An 18,537-nucleotide genomic window follows, 5' to 3' on the forward strand; every position below is an offset into this window, starting at 1 on the left:
AGATTTTCTATCGTTACTTCAGCCAGTCACGTGACACGCCGGAAGCGGCTCTTATGTGAGTGACAGCCAGGGTAGCCAATCAGGAAGTTTGAGTGTGTGGCGGGAGAAACAGTGGATCAGGGACGATGGCGGAGCAGATGGAATCGGAGGGAACAGCCTCGTCGTCAGCAGCTGACGTTCCAGCACCAGCGACTGCTGAACCGGACAAGATGGGTCGTCTCTTCCTGCTCAACCTGATAGTGGACAAGTTCCTGGAGGCGCTGATGGATGCGGGAAAGTGAGGTCCCCTCTCGCATCCTCATTTGGGTGCTGTGACTTTTCCTGTGTTATGATTGGTCCATGTGGTAGTTGCTTCCGCGTACTGATTGGTTGTGTTTTGTTATACAGTTCGTGATTGGCTTTAAGTTTCATACGCTAAGTTTGATTGGCCGCGTCTATGCTGACACTTAACACACTGCTAATTAGTATGTAGTCTGAGGAGCTGGCAATCCAAATGTTATGTTACACTGTTTGCCTGCAGCCATGACCACATCCAGGTGTCCTCACCCCGCATTACATTTTCTGCCTTTTCCCATCCCTGCATTATATAGAAAACCTCCCAACAAATAGCATACTGCACCACATGGCAAACGGACAATGTCTTACAAAGCCTTGTCACAGTGTGAGGAGGTGTACCAAGATGGTGGCCCCATATTGGTTTAACTACGCACATGCTGTCCCTGCAATTAACTGAAACCTAAGAGAAACTGCTGTGATCAGAGCCATTTCTGATCCGAACAGTGCTCTTACTGCCCGCCTGTTAGTAGGGGACGCCTAGCAGTGCTCTTACTGCCCGCCTGTTAGTAGGTGACTCCTAGCAGTGCTCTTACTGCCCGCCTGTTAGTAGGGGACGCCTAGCGGTGCTCTTACTGCCCACCTGTTAGTAGGCGACGCCCAGCGGTGCTCTTACTGCCCGCCTGTTAGGTGACTCCTAGCGGTGCTCTTACTGCCCGCCTGTTAGTAGGGGACGCCTAGCGGTGCTCTTACTGCCCGCCTGTTAGTAGGGGACGCCTAGCAGTGCTCTTACTGCCCGCCTGTTAGTAGGTGACTCCTAGCAGTGCTCTTACTGCCCGCCTGTTAGTAGGGGACGCCTAGCGGTGCTCTTACTGCCCACCTGTTAGTAGGTGACGCCCAGCGGTGCTCTTACTGCCCGCCTGTTAGGTGACTCCTAGCGGTGCTCTTACTGCCCGCCTGTTAGTAGGGGACGCCTAGCGGTGCTCTTACTGCCCGCCTGTTAGTAGGGGACGCCTAGCGGTGCTCTTACTGCCCACCTGTTAGTAGGTGACGCCCAGCGGTGCTCTTACTGCCCGCCTGTTAGGTGACTCCTAGCGGTGCTCTTACTGCCCGCCTGTTAGTAGGGGACGCCTAGCGGTGCTCTTACTGCCCGCCTGTTAGTAGGTGACGCCTAGCGGTGCTCTTACTGCCCGCCTGTTAGTAGGTGACGCCCAGCGGTGCTCTTACTGCCCGCCTGTTAGGTGACTCCCAGCGGTGCTCTTACTGCCCGCCTGTTAGTAGGGGACGCCTAGCGGTGCTCTTACTGCCCGCCTGTTAGTAGGTGACGCCTAGCGGTGCTCTTACTGCCCGCCTGTTAGTAGAGGACGCCTAGCGGTGCTCTTACTGCCCGCCTGTTAGTAGGGGACGCCTAGCGGTGCTCTTACTGCCCGCCTGTTAGTAGGGGACGCCTAGCGGTGCTCTTACTGCCCGCCTGTTAGTAGGGGACGCCTAGCGGTGCTCTTACTGCCCGCCTGTTAGTAGGGGACGCCTAGCGGTGCTCTTACTGCGCGCCTGTTAGTAGGGGACGCCTAGCGGTGCTCTTACTGCTCGCCTGTTAGTAGGTGATGCCTAGCAGTGCTCTTACTGCTCGCCTGTTAGTAGGTGACTCCCAGCAGTGCTCTTACTGCCCGCCTGTTAGTAGGGGACGCCTAGCAGTGCTCTTACTGCCCGCCTGTTAGTAGGGGACGCCTAGCAGTGCTCTTACTGCTCGCCTGTTAGTAGGTGATGCCTAGCAGTGCTCTTACTGCTCGCCTGTTAGTAGGTGACTCCCAGCAGTGCTCTTACTGCCCGCCTGTTAGTAGGTGACGCCCAGCGGTGCTCTTACTGCCCGCCTGTTAGGTGACTCCCAGCGGTGCTCTTACTGCCCGCCTGTTAGTAGGGGACGCCTAGCGGTGCTCTTACTGCCCGCCTGTTAGTAGGTGACGCCTAGCGGTGCTCTTACTGCCCGCCTGTTAGTAGAGGACGCCTAGCGGTGCTCTTACTGCCCGCCTGTTAGTAGGGGACGCCTAGCGGTGCTCTTACTGCCCGCCTGTTAGTAGGGGACGCCTAGCGGTGCTCTTACTGCCCGCCTGTTAGTAGGGGACGCCTAGCGGTGCTCTTACTGCCCGCCTGTTAGTAGGGGACGCCTAGCGGTGCTCTTACTGCCCGCCTGTTAGTAGGGGACGCCTAGCGGTGCTCTTACTGCCCGCCTGTTAGTAGGGGACGCCTAGCGGTGCTCTTACTGCGCGCCTGTTAGTAGGGGACGCCTAGCGGTGCTCTTACTGCTCGCCTGTTAGTAGGTGATGCCTAGCAGTGCTCTTACTGCTCGCCTGTTAGTAGGTGACTCCCAGCAGTGCTCTTACTGCCCGCCTGTTAGTAGGGGACGCCTAGCAGTGCTCTTACTGCCCGCCTGTTAGTAGGGGACGCCTAGCAGTGCTCTTACTGCTCGCCTGTTAGTAGGTGATGCCTAGCAGTGCTCTTACTGCTCGCCTGTTAGTAGGTGACTCCCAGCAGTGCTCTTACTGCCCGCCTGTTAGTAGGGGACGCCTAGCAGTGCTCTTACTGCCCGCCTGTTAGTAGGTGACTCCTAGCAGTGCTCTTACTGCTCGCCTGTTAGTAGGTGATGCCTAGCAGTGCTCTTACTGCTCGCCTGTTAGTAGGTGACTCCCAGCACTGCTCTTACTGCCCGCCTGTTAGTAGGGGACGCCTAGCAGTGCTCTTACTGCCCGCCTGTTAGTAGGGGACGCCTAGCAGTGCTCTTACTGCCCGCCTGTTAGTAGGGGACGCCTAGCAGTGCTCTTACTGCTCGCCTGTTAGTAGGGGACGCCTAGCAGTGCTCTTACTGCCCGCCTGTTAGTAGGTGACTCCTAGCAGTGCTCTTACTGCTCGCCTGTTAGTAGGGGACGCCCAGCAGTGCTCTTACTGCCTGCCTTTTAGTAGGTGACACGCAAGAAAACACAAAATGACAATTTTGCAAAAAATACTCCTTGCTCAGCATGGTTTGGGAGACCCCCCCCCCACCCCTCTCCTGTGTGACATGCACATAAATGAGCTGTCTTACACCACAAGCCCATATGCTAGGAGGCGCCTGTCTGTATCCTGTTCATTTAGTCACTGTTCACATGTTCAGGTTCTAAATACATTAGATAGGGACTGCTTCGTGAAGGGTTACCGTGATGTGGTGAAGCGGCTTGGTATACATTTTTTGCAAAAAACGTATCGACTAAATACCCTGTATTTGTCATGTTTTTTACTGCAGAGTATTTTTTGCAAATTTGTCATTTTGTGTTTTCTTGTGTTTCAGCCATTGGGTGGTGTGAGCATTGTCTGACAGACTTGTTCACACTTGTGCATGTCACATATGTTTTTAATCTGTTAATTGGTTGACGCCTAGCAGTGCTCTTACTGCCTGCCTGTTGGTAGCTGACGCCAAGCAGTGCTATTAATGCCTGACTTTTAGTAGGTGACATCTAGAAGCGCCTGTACTGCCCGACTGTAGTAAGTGATGCCTAGAGGTGATCATAAAGTATGTCTGTTAGTAGGTGATACCTAGCAGTGCTCTACTGTTTGACTGTTAATAGGTGATGTCTAGCAGTGCTCTTACTGTCTGGCTGTTAGGTGACTCCTAGCAGTGATCCCTTTGCTTGGCTGTTAGTAGGTGACACATAGCAGTTCTCTTACTGCCTAGCTGTTGGCGCACAGCTGGGCGTCACCTACTTTCTGTTCGGCTGTTAGGTGACACCTAGCTATTTTACTGTCTTGGTGTCTGTAGGTGACGCTTACCAGTGCTCTTACTGCCCGGTTGTTAGATGACTCCTAGCAGCTCTCTTAAAGCCCGGCTGTTAGTAGTTGATTCCTAGCAGATCTCTTACTGACATGCTGCTGGTAGCCAATGCCTAGTAGTGCTCTTTCTTCCCGGCTTTTGGTTGGAACCGTTTAGTGCTTCTTACTGCCCGGCAGTTTGTAGGTGACGCCCAGCACCGCTCTTATTGCCTAGCTGCTGGAAGTTGATGCCCAGCAGTGCTTTTACAGTCTGTCTATTAGTAGGTGATGCCCAGCGCTGCTCTTGCTGTACTGCTGTTAGTAGGTGACACCTAGCAGTGCTCTCACCGTCCAGCTGCTAGTAGGTGACGCGTAGCAGTGCTTTTACTTCCCAGCTGTTGGTAGCTGATGCCTAGCAGTGCTATTAATGCCTGGCTTTTAGTCGGTGACATCTAGAAGTGCCCTTACTGGCTGACTGTAGTAAGTGACACCAAGAGGTGATCTTACAGTACGGCTGTTAGTAGGTGATGCCTAGCAGTGCTTTTGCTTCCTGGCTGTTGGTAGGTGACTCCAAGCAGTTCTCTAACTGCCCAGCTCTTGGTAGGTGACTTGTAGCAGTGCTCTTACTGCTTGACTATTAGTAGGTGATGTCTTGAATGTTCTTACTGCCTCCTTGTTAGTATGTGACTCCTAGCAGTGCTTTTACGGTCTGGCTGTTGGTAGGTGACACCTAGCAGTTCTTAGGCTGGTTTCACACTAGCGTTTTATCGCGCAGCGCATCGTGCGCTATCTGTAACATGGTGGTCGAATGGTCTTGCAATTGCACGCGCTCATCAGCGTTTAGTGTGCGCTGCGCATTTTACAGGTGTGCGCCCAGACGCGCCGTACGCTACATGTTGCATTTTTTGTTCCGACTACGTCATTAAAAAAAAATCGCGCGCGCATGTGTGCGCCCAAAAATAGCATTACAGTCTATGGGTTCGCTAGCGTGCGCTTAGATGCGCGCACGTCAGCGCTTTGTGCGCGCACGCGATTTGAGTAAACAATGGACAGTTGTTTAAACCTCCCCTAAACAAGCAACATTGTTTGGGAGGAGTGTTGATAAAAGAAGGTGTCTTCAGGGACACACCACTACAGCCTTGAAGATAAGAGCAGCTACAAAGAGCAAGAGAAGAGCAGCTACAGACAGCCTTGAATAGAAGACCAGACAAGAGCCTTGGATTCAAGCTTCAGCAGCCAAAATGTGAGTATTCTTCAACATAATGTGTGTGTCCTGTACAATTTATTATGTACTAATGTATTTTTTGTTTAAATTTCAGCATGTCTTCTGGATCGGTCTATTCGCCATCTCGGCAAGAACTGGCCCAAGGTGATCGTGAGGTGAAGATATTGCTGCCTTTGGGTAAGTTTAGCTGCTGCCTCTAGAAATGTGTAATAATTTTTTTTATCTTTACAGGCATCGGGCACGGCCAGTGAAGGTGAAGTGCGGGAGCAGTCCGAGCGGAAGCAGCATAGCCAAGTCGTGGCGAGGAGACGCAATGTTAGTATATAGTCTTTCCCTTTTTTTTTTTTTTTTCTTTTTTTCTCCTTCGTCTCATTGGGGGACACAGGTACTGTGGGGTGTATGCTACTGCCGTCTGGAGGCTGACACTAAGTATACAAAAAAAAAGTTAGCTCCTCCTCCGCCGCATACACCCTCGCCCCGATTGCGGGCGGAAACCAGTTTTTTGCTTAGTGTCCAATGGAGGCACACGCAGTCTGGATTTCTCCAGACTATTTTTTTTTTTGTGGTTTTCTTGCTGTGAAGAGGAGACAGGGGCGACGGATCCTATTGAAAGGGTCCGATCTCCCCAAACCATCAACGGGCGAGCACGCGTTGAGTATCGCCTCCGCGTATCCTTTCCCGCACCGAGGGACATATCTGGGACTTTCCCCCAGACTTCTATTTTTATTTTATTGAAATGAGACAGGGGCAACGCATCCTATTGAAAGGATCAGATTTCCCCAAACCATCAACGGGTGAGCACGTGCAAGTATCCCTCCACGTATCCTTTCCCGCGACGTCGGACATTATGCCAGACTTAGCCCTGTCCACCCCTAGGTATTGAAACCATGGGCTTGCACAGAGGCACAAGACTAGTCTGTGCGGCCCCTACTGCTCCACCAACGCAAGACGGCGGTGCTGCATGGCAGCGGACGGTCCCTCTCCTCGCCCCTGCAGGGCAGACGGAGCTAGGGTGCCTGCATCGTCCTAAAATCAAATACCCCAGAGCTACCGAGGATGGGTAGACGAGCAGCCACACGGCAATAGGCCATGATGCAGGTATGGAGCTGGGCAGGGCTCTGGGCAGCGGTATCAGGGCAGCTGCGATTGCAGCGGCCATACAGCTCCTTGAGCATAGTGAGCCAGGCTGCGGTCTGCAGCACCATTCCCCACCCTCCCCCCGTCTCCCTTCCTCCCCTCTCTCTGTCCTCTCTTCCTCCTCGTCTCCCCACCTGCCTCCGGGTACCTGCGCGCGGTGGGGTCCGGGAGGCCCTCCCGTGGACCTGCGCCGTCAGCGGATGGAGGAGAGCGGCGTGAGGGATCCGGATCGAAGGGCTAGTGGGGGAGCCTGTGCTCGAGTGGGCGGACGGGTTAATTTAGCCCGCGGCTTCGGCCTAGGCCGCGGGTGGAGGGTCCCGCCCCCCGGCGCGACGTCATATCCGGCGCCGCTCCCCGTGACTAGGGCGGGCGCTGGATAAAATTGAGGCCCCGGCTTCAGAGCAGGGTAGGCCATGATCAGAAGACACACTCGCAGCCTACCCAGAGGTGAAGGAGCGCATCGGAGCAGGAGCGCGGGGGTAGACACACAGGAGCAGGGTAAGTGCGACCCCGTCCCGGAGCTACGCTACAGGCATTTAAGGGTTACCCTCCTCCTCCTTCCCCTAGAACTGTTATAAGAGTGGGCCTAAGCAGCATTATGTCTGGTAAAGGAAAGACGCACACGTTCCTTTACGCCGCATGCGTTTCCTGTGGGGTTATGTTCCCACGAGCGCAGTCTATTAAGTTATGTGAAGCCTGTGACTCCGAGCCCTCCCCTGCGACGGAGCCCAGGGGTCTGGATCCCCCGGAATGGGCATTATCACTTTCGCGGTCCATGGTTTCGCTTATGAAGGCGATTGAGACCCTTCAGGCCTCCGCCTGTTGGGGAGGGTTCATCCACCTCACAAGAGCCTCCGGCCTGCAGGGGCCGCACTTTCTCTAGGCAGACGCATAAGAAGAGAACCCACACTGCGTCTCCAGGCCCCTCCGGTGCTTCAGCGTCCGTGAGTGCGGCGTCTCGCTCGCCATCACCATTTTCTGGGAGCGAGCAGAATTCAGGTGATGACTGGGATGAATCCTTGGACCTGGATACCCCGGGGTGTCGGGAGACTGTAGACAGTCTCATTGAAGCGGTCAATCAAACTTTGGGTATTGAGGAGGACGTCTGTCTACCAGCAGGTCATAAAGTATCCTTTAAGAAGGCCAAGAGACCGCATAGAGTATTTAGCACTCATCCTGAGTTTGAGGACATAGTCCAGCGACACAGGGAACGTCCAGACAAGCGTTTTTCGGGCCAGAAAACGCTAGAAACGAGATATCCGTTTGCACCAGAGCTCTGTAGGAGATGGGCGGAATCTCCGGTTGTGGATCCCCCAGTTTCACGCCTGCCCTTGAGATCTTTGTTGTCGGTGCCTAGTGGTTCTTCTATTAAAGACCCCATGGATCGGCTCATAGAAAGTTTAACCCGCTCAGTGTATGAGGCATCAGGATCAGCACTCTCTCCTTCATTTGCGGCAACATGGGTAGCCAAGGCCATGATGTCATGGTCAGATTCTTTAAATAGGGTCTTACAGGATAGAGACCTGCCGACGGAAGTGTCTGAGATAGTAGGTCAGATCGCGATGGCAGGTGACTATTTAATCAATGTGTCCTTGGATGCGGCGAATTGTGCAGCGCTAGTGGCGGCGAATGCAATCGCTATTAGGAGAGCCTTGTGGTTAAGGCTATGGCGGGCTGATTCGATCTCCAAAAAGTCCTTGACTTCCCTACCTTATCAGGGTAGCCGCCTATTTGGGGAAAAATTAGACAAGCTCATCATCTCAGATGCAACGGGGAAAAAGCAGCTTTCTACCACAACAGAAGAGTAAACTGCCATTTCGCAGCCCTGGGTGGATGGCAGCGGCCAGTTCTCCTGCCCCAGCTCGCTACAACCAGGACAAGGAGCGTCAGGTCACGTATAGAGCCAACCCGCTGGGCAGGATGCGAGGCCGCCCGCCCAGGTCAAGGGGAGCCAGATCCCAGAGGCCCTCAGTGAAATAACTCGGGGCATCCAGTACCCGAAGACGGCAGAGTGGGCGGACGCCTACTCAGGTTCTGCCATGTTTGGGTCACGGTGGCACGCGACGCATGGGTGGCGGAACTAGTGTCGTCGGGGTACAAAATAGTTTGTCAGAGATCCTTTCCCGGCTGCCCAAAGCAGAATCCCGGGCGGAGGCATTGCTAGGGGCTATCAGGGTGCTGCAGCGCAACGGGGTCATTGTTCCTGTACCAGAGTGCGAAAAGACTCAAGGTTTTTATTCCAACCTGTTCGCAGTGCCCAAGAAGGACGGGACAGTAAGGCCGGTTCTGGACTTAAAGCTCCTGAACAGGTTCATCAGAATCAGGCACTTTCGAATGGAATCTCTCCGTTCAGTCGTATCGTCCATGGAGCAGGGAGAATACTTGGCCTAGATCGATGTCCAGGATGCTTACCTGCACGTCCCTATTTTTCCCCCGCATCAAAGATTCCTACATTTTGCAATCAATGGTCGGCATTTCCAATTTGTGGCTCTGCCGTTCGGGTTGGCCACCGCCTCCAGAGTGTTCACGAAGGTAATGACGGTCGTCATGGCCATTCTACATTCTCGGGGCATAGTAGTCTTACCGTACTTAGACGACCTCTTAGTGAAGGTTCCATCGTTTCGAGCATGCGAGGAAAACGTCAGTATCACGCTGGATACCCTGTCTCGCCTAGGATGGCTGGTCAACGGGAAAAAGTCGTCCCTTGTCCCAGCTCAGAGGATCTCATTCCTAGGGATGATTTTCGACACCTCCCGAGGGTTGGTAACTCTCCTTCGGGACAAAGCTCGAGCGCTCCGTCAGGGAGTTCAGAATCTTCAATGACCAGGCCCTCACACCATTCGATTCGGGATGAGGGTTCTAGGGAGGATGGTGGCGGCAATGGAAGCGATTCCGTTTGCCCAATTTCATCTTCGTTCCCTGCAGCATGCTCTCTTGACATCTTGGGACAAGAGTCCATTCACGCTAGATCATCAGTGCAGGTTGTCCTCTCGAGTCAGGCGGTCACTTCAGTGGTGGACGCGCAACTCCTCTCTTCTTCAGGGGAAACCCTTCCCCCCCCCCCCCCCGATCAGTGGTTGGTGATGACAACCGATGCGAGTCTTCTCGGTTGGGGAGCGGTTTTCCGCCATCACACGGCTCCGGGGCAATGGTCGCATCAGGAAAGGCGCCTCCCGATCAACTTGTTGGAGATTCGAGCGGTGCGGTTGGCACTTCAGCATTTCCAGCACTTTCTGGCAGGGCGTCCGGTCCGGATTCAATCGGACAACGCCACGGCGATGGCATACGTGAATCACCAGGGAGGCACGCGCTGCAGGGCAACCATGCGCGAGATAGAGCATGTACTACGCTGGGCCGAGGGGAACCACTCTGTAATCTCAGCGGTCCACATACCAGGCGTGGAAAATTGGGCAGCAGATTTCCTAAGCCGGCAGGGTGTCGCGGCCGGGGAATGGTCCCTGCACCCCGAGGTGTTCCAGCAGATTTTCCAACGCTGGGGGACTCCGGACGTGGATCTGATGGCCTCCAGGGAGAACGCCAAAGTAGCCATGTTTGTCGCTCGGTCTCAAGACCCGCGAGCAATCGCAGTGGATGCGTTGGTCCTACCGTGGAGCCAGTTTCGGCTTCCATACCTGTTTCCCCCGCTGCCACTACTTCCGAGGGTCATCAGAAAAATCAAGGCAGAGGGGTTTCCGGCAATTCTGCTGGCCCCAGACTGGCCCCGTCGGGCATGGTATGCGGATCTGGTGCAGCTCCTCGCAGACGTTCCTTGGCGTCTGCCGGAACGGCCATACTTACTGTCTCAGGGGCCGATCTGCCACCCAAACTCGGGGGCCCTGTGTTTGACGGCATGGCCGTTGAATCTTGGATTCTGACCCAGGCGGGGTTTGGGCGTGAAGTGGTTGCTACGATGGTTAGCGCCCGGAAGCCTACCTCGGCGAGAATTTACCATCACACTTGGAAGGTTTTCTTTCGTTGGTGTCGAGAGCACGGGGTTGCTCCACTGTCTTTTTCGGTTCCCAACATCCTGGCCTTTCTTCAGTCAGGCCTAGACGCAGGATTGGCCCCGAGCTCCCTTAGGAGACAGATATCGGCCTTGTCTGTCCTCTTCCAGCGAAGGATCGCTACTAATATGCAGGTCAAGACGTTCATCCAAGGGGTCTCCCCTTTCGTGCCCCCCTATAGAGCGCCCATAGACGCCTGGGATCTTAACCTGGTCCTGGGTGTCCTGCAGGAAGCTCCTTTTGAGCCGTTACAAGAAGTTTCATTATCTTATTCTTCCAGGAAGGTCGTATTCTTGGTAGCCATAACTTCCGTTAGGCGGGTTTCGGAGTTGGCAGCCCTATCTTGTAAGGCACCATTTCTGACTTTTTACAAGGATAAGGTAGTCCTTAGACCAGCTCCCCCCTTTCTGCCGAAGGTCGTGTCCTCTTTCCACATTAATGAGGACATTGTTCTGCCTTCATTTTGTCCAGCGCCAGTACATAGGGTGGAAAGAGCGCTCCACACGTTGGACCTAGTGAGAGCGCTCAGGAGGTATGTGTTGAGGACCGCACCTTTTCGCCAGACAGACTCGCTGTTTGTGATCCCCGAAGGGCGCCGGAAGGGGCTCTCAGCCTCAAGGTCGACCATAGCCAGATGGATTCGTCTAACTATTCAAGAGGCTTACCGTATTAGAGGCACACCGATTCCAACAGGGATAGGAGCACACTCTACTCGGGCAGTGGGCGCCTCTTGGGCACTTCGGCACCAGGCTTCGGCTGAGCAGGTGTGCAAGGCGGCAACCTGGTTCAGCCTGCATACTTTTTCTAAGCATTACAATGTGCATACTCGGGCTTCGTCAGATGCGAGCCTGGGTAGAAAAATTCTCCAAGTGGCAGTGGCGCACCTTTAAACAGGAGGGCATGCGGCTTGGATCGGTGAGTTGACTTCCCACCCAGGGACTGCTTTAGGACGTCCCACAGTACCTGTGTCCCCCAATGTGACGAAGGAGAAACATGGATTTTTGTGAGTACTCACCGTAAAATCCTTTTCTCCGATACGCTCATTGGGGGACACAGCACCCACCCTGATAGGCAGTTGGTTCTTGTTTATTAGTATAATTCCTTTTTTTTAAAAAAGGTAGGGTGGTCCTTTTTCAGACATATGTATTCTGCGTTAAGGCTAGTTTGTTTTGTGTTCTCCTACTGCTGTTGCACTAAACTGGTTTCCGCCCGCAATCGGGGCGAGGGTGTATGTGGCGGAGGAGGAGCTAACTTTTTTTTTTGTATACTTAGTGTCAGCCTCCAGACGGCAGTAGCATACACCCCACAGTACCTGTGTCCCCCAATGAGCATCTCGGAGAAAAGGATTTTACGGTGAGTACTCACAAAAATCCATGTTTTCTGTTTTTATTTTCATCTTCTTCTCTGTTTCTTTTTCATTCTCCAAAATTACAAAGATTCTAATTTTTTTTTTTTTTTTTTTCTAAGTACCACAACGGGATGACGAAGAATGTTACATTGACAACGAGCACCTGATCCGCCTAAGTTGAGGAGTGTATCCCGTTGTGGGACAGCCGTGACCAGCAGTACAAAGACACAGTGGTGACCTGGCAGCTCTGGAATGAGGTGGCCACAGCGATGATGGATGGCTGGGACAGCGCCTCTCCTACTTCAAAAAAGGCATTCAGTAAGTATAAAGCTGCTCTGTGATGCTGCATTGACTCTTGCATCAAACACATCAGTCCCCTCATGATCAACAGTTATTGCTTTGTGTATTGAACTGCTGTCTTGAAGCTGCATTGATTTTTGGGTCCGTATGGTACAGGTGTGTTTGTGGCAAGATATATTCTTGCATCAAACACACCAATGCATTCTGTAAAAACAGTGATTGCTTTGTGTATTGAACTGCAGTATTGAGCCTGCTTTCACTCTTGCTCCTGATGATACTGTTGTGTTTGCTGCTACATATATTCTAGCAGGAAACATAAGTGTCCGCAGGATCAACAGTGACTGCATTGTGTATAGAATTATTTTGTGCTGCCGCATTGACTGTTTGCAAAGTTCTATCAGTTGTGTGTGCTGATAATTATGTTGCCTTCAGTGCATTGTCTAACATTTTTCTTTGTTTTTCCAACAGTGAACAAAGTCCGCACACGTTGGCGCTCTATGAAGGACCGCTTCAACACTGATGTTCGAGCTGAGGGACAGGTTCGCAGTGGTTCAGCGGCAAGGCGCAGAAGAAAGTACCGCTATCATCGCAAGTTGGCTTTCCTGAGACCGGTCCTTGCCAGCAGAGCGTAAGTATTATTTTTTTTTTTTTCTTTTATTACTACGTGCTTTTCTATTCCACAGCTGATGCTTCTTGTTAATGCGTGATAGTAATGTTTTCCCTTTCTTTCCACAGCACCTGGAGCAGCACCCTGCAACCTGTCCCTGGAGCGGTCCTTCATTGGACAACCTCGGACCCGTCCCAGCCATCCGACAGCCAGGAAGCATCTTGCAGGTCAACAACACAGATAGCTGGTGACCAGGAAGCTGGTCAATCAGGTGTTCCCCTGTCCCAGGTCTCTGCCACTGGTTATGCGGGCACTACCCGCCAGCAGCAGAGGGCCTCGGACAGGCCTGTCATGCCCGAGTTCATGCACTTGAGCGAGGCCTTTAAGGGCAGCCTCATGTCCGGCAGAACGGAAAGCGGTTTTTCCCTGATGGAACGCGGTTTTAACCACATGTAACACCGCTTCCACTCTGTCGACCAGCGCCTTGACCGTCTGGAGGCCGACCTGAACAGACCAGTGCACCATTTTTTTCAGTAAAATTGAACAGGGCATGGCAGAACACCTTAGTTCTGAGCAACCGCTGAGTGTGTTACAGGCCTGCAACACTGCTTACTTGCAGGCTATGCAGCAGAATTAGTATGTGCAGCAGTCAGTGGTGTCATTTCCAACAGTGCCACCGCTGTCTCGCTACACCTCCCTGCCGAGTTCTGCTGCATACCACTGCACGGCCACCTGCATTCCAAGCCAAGCCAGACACCACTACACCACCCCAAGTCCGAGTGCTGCTGGACACTCCTCCGCCACCACCACTATAGCAAGCGCTGCTCCTGTATGGAGCACCGCCACCGCACCACCTGCTTGGAGCAACACCACCACAGAACCTGCTTGGGCCACCGACACCACCAGTCAACATCATCAAAGGAGCACCGCCACCAATTGTCCTCCTAGGAGTCCCACCAGAACTTCTCCTACTCGGATCACCGACACGCAGCCTCCTTCTAGGAGCACCGAGTGCTGCTGGACACTCCTCCGCCACCACCACTATGGCAAGCGCTGATCCTGTATGGAGCACCACCACCGCACCACCTGCTTGGAGCAACACCACCACAGAACCTGCTTGGGCCACCGACACCACCAGTCAACATCATCACAGGAGCACTGCCAGCACTCCTCATCACAGGAGCACCGCCAGCACTCCTCATCACTGTAAAGCGCTGCGGAATATGTTGGCGCTATATAAATAAAGCATTATTATTATTATTATCACAGGAGCGCACCGCCAGCACTCCTCATCACAGGAGCGCACCGCCAGCACTCCTCATCACAGGAGCGCACCGCCAGCACTCCTCATCACAGGAGCACCGCCAGCACTCCTCATCAAAGGAGCACCGCCACCAATTGTCCTCCTAGGAGTCCCGCCAGAACTTCTCCTGCTCGGATCACCGACACGCAGCCTCCTTCTAGGAGCACCAACACGACTTTGTCTCCAAGGATTACCGCCACTTCTTTGAGCACCGACACGAGTTTGTCTCCTCGTATCACCTCCAACGCCGCCACTTCTATGAGCACCGACACAACTTTGTCTCCTTCTAGGAGCACCGCCACTGCCACTTCTAGGAGCCCCGCCACCACAGAGCAGCAGAGTGGTGACCCACATTCCATCTTTTACAGGTCAACGCCACGGTCCACCATCTCCAAGCGGTCGAGCAAAGAAAGGCGGTCACACGGTGGAAGTCAGGCCAGGCAGGATACTCCTGTGCCAAAGAGGAAAAAACAAAAAAAAACTTTGTTTGTCCATCCACCCTCTCCTCCTAATGTGTCTCAACCTGCCTCCAAGTCCATTCCAGAGCTCCCTTCCCCCAGTACTTTTGTCGCCTCTTCTCCTAGAACCCCTTCCTCAACCTCCAGCCGTTCCTCGTCTCTCCACACTCCCAAAGTATCCCAATCTTCCCCCCAAACGTCATTCCTAATAAATTTTTTTTTTTTTTTTTTGTGGAAAAATAAATGTGCAATTCTGCTTTAAAAAAAATTTGGATCGATTATTGTGTCAGTCGCTGACTACACACACTGCGCCGTACACTTAGCGTTTTTGCCACCAGATATCTCCATTACTGAGACATGTTTCTTGTGTCAGTCTTGGAGATATGTGTTGTCAAAAAAAACAATCTATAAGACTTGTATTTTAAACACCAGTCTCTACATTCTTCTAATATTGCACAGACTGAATCCAGCAGGGTTCCCCAACTCTAGTCCTCAAGGTCCACCAACAGATCATGTTGTAAGGAATTCCGTTTTTTTTGCTCATGTGAAGCAGTTATCAACGGAGCAATGGAATTACTTACAACATGATCTGTTGGTGACCCTTGAGGACTGGAGTTGGGGAACCCTGCTGAATTCAGTCATATAGCTTAGTGTTTTTGACACCAGATATCTCCATTACTGAGACATGTTTCTTGTGTCAGTCTTGGAGATATGTGTTGTCAAAAAAAACACTGGTACACCTGGCGAGTTGATAATACTATTGGGAGTGTAAAAATACAAAATGCACTCAGTACAGGTATCAAAACATTGTTTTATTAACCCAACAACAACATTTTTTTTACACCATTTGATCTTGCCATTCCACCCATCCTACATCGGAGTTGAAGTAGGCCGCAAATTGGTCCCTCATTTGGCCAACTTCAACCGATGACCTGAGAGGGTGGTGAGTATAAATTCAGGCAATGGGTTAGGAGCAACATCATCAAGATCTAAGTTCGGGTGCTCTCTAGCCATGACAAAATTGTGTAGAACAACACAGGCCTTCACCACCTCATCCACTGTTTCCAGTTTTAGATTTATGGCTGTGCCGAGAATGTGCCATCTGGATTCAAGAATACCGAAGGCACACTCTACAGTTCTTCTGGCCCTGGTCAGCCTGTAATTAAAATTTCTTTTTGTGTGGTCCAAGTCCCGGCTGGAGTAGGGCTTGAGCAGGTTTTGACACATCTGGAATGCCTCATCCCCAACCATTACAAAGGGCTGTGGCGGACCTTCAGTGTGGGGAAGAGGCCATGGCATGGGGAAATTAAATTGGTTGCCATACAATCTCCGGCCCATGTCCGAGTTCTTAAAGGCCTGGGATTCATTTCTACGGCCAAATGCCCCAATGTCCACTGCTACAAACATACAGTCTGCATCTGCAATGGCCATGAGTACTGTAGAGAAGTACTTTTTATAGTTGTAGTACTCTGATCCAGTTCTTTTTGGCTTGATAATCCGGATGTGTTTCCCATCCACCGCACCCAAACAATTAGGGAAATTGCAGACTGTCCAGAATTTTTCGGCGATTTCCATCCACCTTTCTGCAGTTGGCATGGGCATGAATTCGGGACAGAGAACGTCCCACATAGCCCGGCAGGTGTCCGCTACAATTCCAGACAACATGGAGATTCCAATACGGTACTGGAAGTGCAGTGAAGAGAGGGTCTCTCCAGTTGCCAGGAATCTGGGAAACAAAGAAAAAGCAACAATTATTACTTCTGTATATGGATTTTAAAAACACCAACAATAAATTAAGAAAAAAAAGTTTATAACAATACATCTGCAGCCTTTTGCTCATTACATGCCATAAAAAAAAAACGCAGCTTTTTGTCAAATACACGGCAGAACTATAATTTTGCCTGATTTGTAATAGTACATGTCACAACAAAGAAAAATCTGCAGGCATTGGTTTTGCAATACTACATACCGTAATGTAACCAGTAGCCATTCCTTAGGAGTAATCGCACGCCGGAGCTGCGTGTCCTGTCTCCGGATGGCTTCTTGGACCCGACCAAGCAAATCGTTAAGGCTATGTACACACGGAGTTTTTTTGGATCTGTGGATTTTGAAGTGAAAACCGCAGGACTTTATCTGCGGTTATGCCCTGCGGTTTCACACCTTATAATGGATGAGGTGTGAAACCGCAGCGGTTCTGCACAAAAGAATTGACATGCTGCGGATTGTAACCCGCAGCAAAACCGCGCAGAAAAATCCGCAGCATGTGCACAGCGTTTTTTTTTTTACGTAGAAAATAAAGGTACTGTACAATGCAGCAAAATCTGCTGCAGACCTGCAGGGCCAAATCCGCTGCGGATCCGCAGCAGAATCCGCAACGTGTGCACATAGCCTAAAGCTTTGTTGGGACATCCGGGTATAGTCAGTAAATTTCTCCGGGTTTGCCTGGAGCTCGCTGTAGAGGGTGTGGTACGCTCCACGGCTCTCCCGGAGTTCCATAATGGGATGTATCCACATAAGCCGCCGCTGCTGTCTTCGCTGCCTCTCTCTCTCCCTCTGTTCATGGCAAGCAACGGCATAAGCCTGAGCCGTCCTCATGTCCAGATCCAAGTCAAAGTAAAAGCTCTTCCAGCGCAGATCCATGTTTCTCAAGTCAAATGCAAGCAAATGTGAAGAATTCAGCTGTAAACAGGGGCTATATAAAGAATTTCCATAGACACGCCCACTGGTGTCCCATTGGTGGAGTGTGTAGCAAGAATTTTTCAAGGATTTTTTCTCCTGTGAAGTGACACCATTGTGCATAAAAAATGCAAACGCATGAAAAAACGCTTACAAACGCAGCGATTTTTTTTTTTTTTTTTTTGTCGTAATGCGCACAATGCTGCTACAAAAAACGCAGCGTTTACAAGCGTTTGCATGCGCTTTTGACATGCGTTTCATGTGCGCTCGATACGCTGCGCAAAAAGGCGCAAGTGTGAAAGTAGCCTTACTGCCTGGCTGTTAGTAGGTGACTCCTAGCTTTTCTCTTACCGCCCGGCTGCTGGTACATAACTCCTAGCAGTGCTCTTACTGCCCAGCGTATGGTAGGTGACACCTAGGAGTGCTGTTACTGCCCGGCTATTAGGCGATGCCTAGCAGTGCTGTTAGTAGGTGACCTCTAGAGGTGCTCTTCCAGCCCGGCTGTGCTCAGTCACACAGCTGTCCCAGAAAGGGCTGGCAGTATATATTTCCAGGTGGATGTGCAGACGACTGAATTGCGGAATTATCTGTCGTGACATGTTTTCCCTCTTTCTGCAGTTACCAGAGATTCGCCAACTGTTACCGCAAGATGTACAAGATGGGACCGGTGATGACCCGTAGCATCTACGAGCAGTTTGTGACCCAGCTGCACGCCTTCATCAATGTATGTATCCTGCGGAGCCCTGGGGGGGGGCAGTGTCAGGACCCCGGAGCTCCAGTCTACAGATCTCTTCCATTTTCAGGCAGAGATCCTGGAGCTTAAAGAGGATGGAAAGCTGGAGGTTCTGCTAGACTCACTGGACAGCCTGGAGCGAGAGGCTGGAGATAACATCGAGCTGCAGTGGTGAGTGCCAATGTCTCCATGACTGTGCACAGACCTCACAGCTGAGGCTTTGTTACGATTTTAGTCCCCCCCCCACCACACACACCTTCAGGCGTCCTAGTGGGATCCCAGAGGAGGACGTGCGCAGCCATCTGATGCCGTACCTCCTGAAACAGCGTGAATACCTGCGTGGGCTCTTAAAGGAGAAGCGGCTGGAAAACGCGCAGCTGGCGCAGTCCGTCCTTGCCGGGAGGGAGAAGATAGAGGAGATGCAGAAAGAGATCCAGAGGAGGCAGCAGGCCTGGCAGGTAATTAAGGAGAATAGATTCTATAACACAAGAACTACAACTCCCAGCAGTACTATATTTAGTTCTTGTCTTCTTATTTTAGAGTCTGAGCCAGTCACAGCGGGATCTGCTTCTCTCCCTTCACGGCTCCAGGGACGGAATCTGATTATCACAGCTTTGATTCTCCGGTGTCTTTCTCCATATTGTGAGACATTGGCTTTGTCGTTTTCTGTGTCAATAAATTATTTTTTTTTCA

At 51.8% G+C, this 18,537-nt stretch overlaps 1 protein-coding gene across 1 annotated transcript; it reads left to right on the forward strand.

Annotated features, from left to right (window-relative positions):
* Positions 1-36: 36 nt before the first annotated feature.
* PMF1 (polyamine modulated factor 1) lies at positions 37-18,537 on the forward strand. The gene is made up of 5 exons (XM_073566914.1): positions 37-277; positions 17,730-17,835; positions 17,915-18,015; positions 18,107-18,302; positions 18,385-18,537. Exons 1-5 carry the CDS (start codon positions 126-128, stop codon positions 18,445-18,447), a joined length of 618 nt encoding a protein of 205 aa, XP_073423015.1. The 5' UTR covers positions 37-125; the 3' UTR covers positions 18,448-18,537.

Source organism: Dendrobates tinctorius, unplaced genomic scaffold (genome assembly GCF_039654945.1).
Source record: "Dendrobates tinctorius isolate UK_male_01 unplaced genomic scaffold, ASM3965494v1 ptg000019l, whole genome shotgun sequence".
Classification (NCBI taxonomy): domain Eukaryota; kingdom Metazoa; phylum Chordata; class Amphibia; order Anura; family Dendrobatidae; genus Dendrobates; species Dendrobates tinctorius.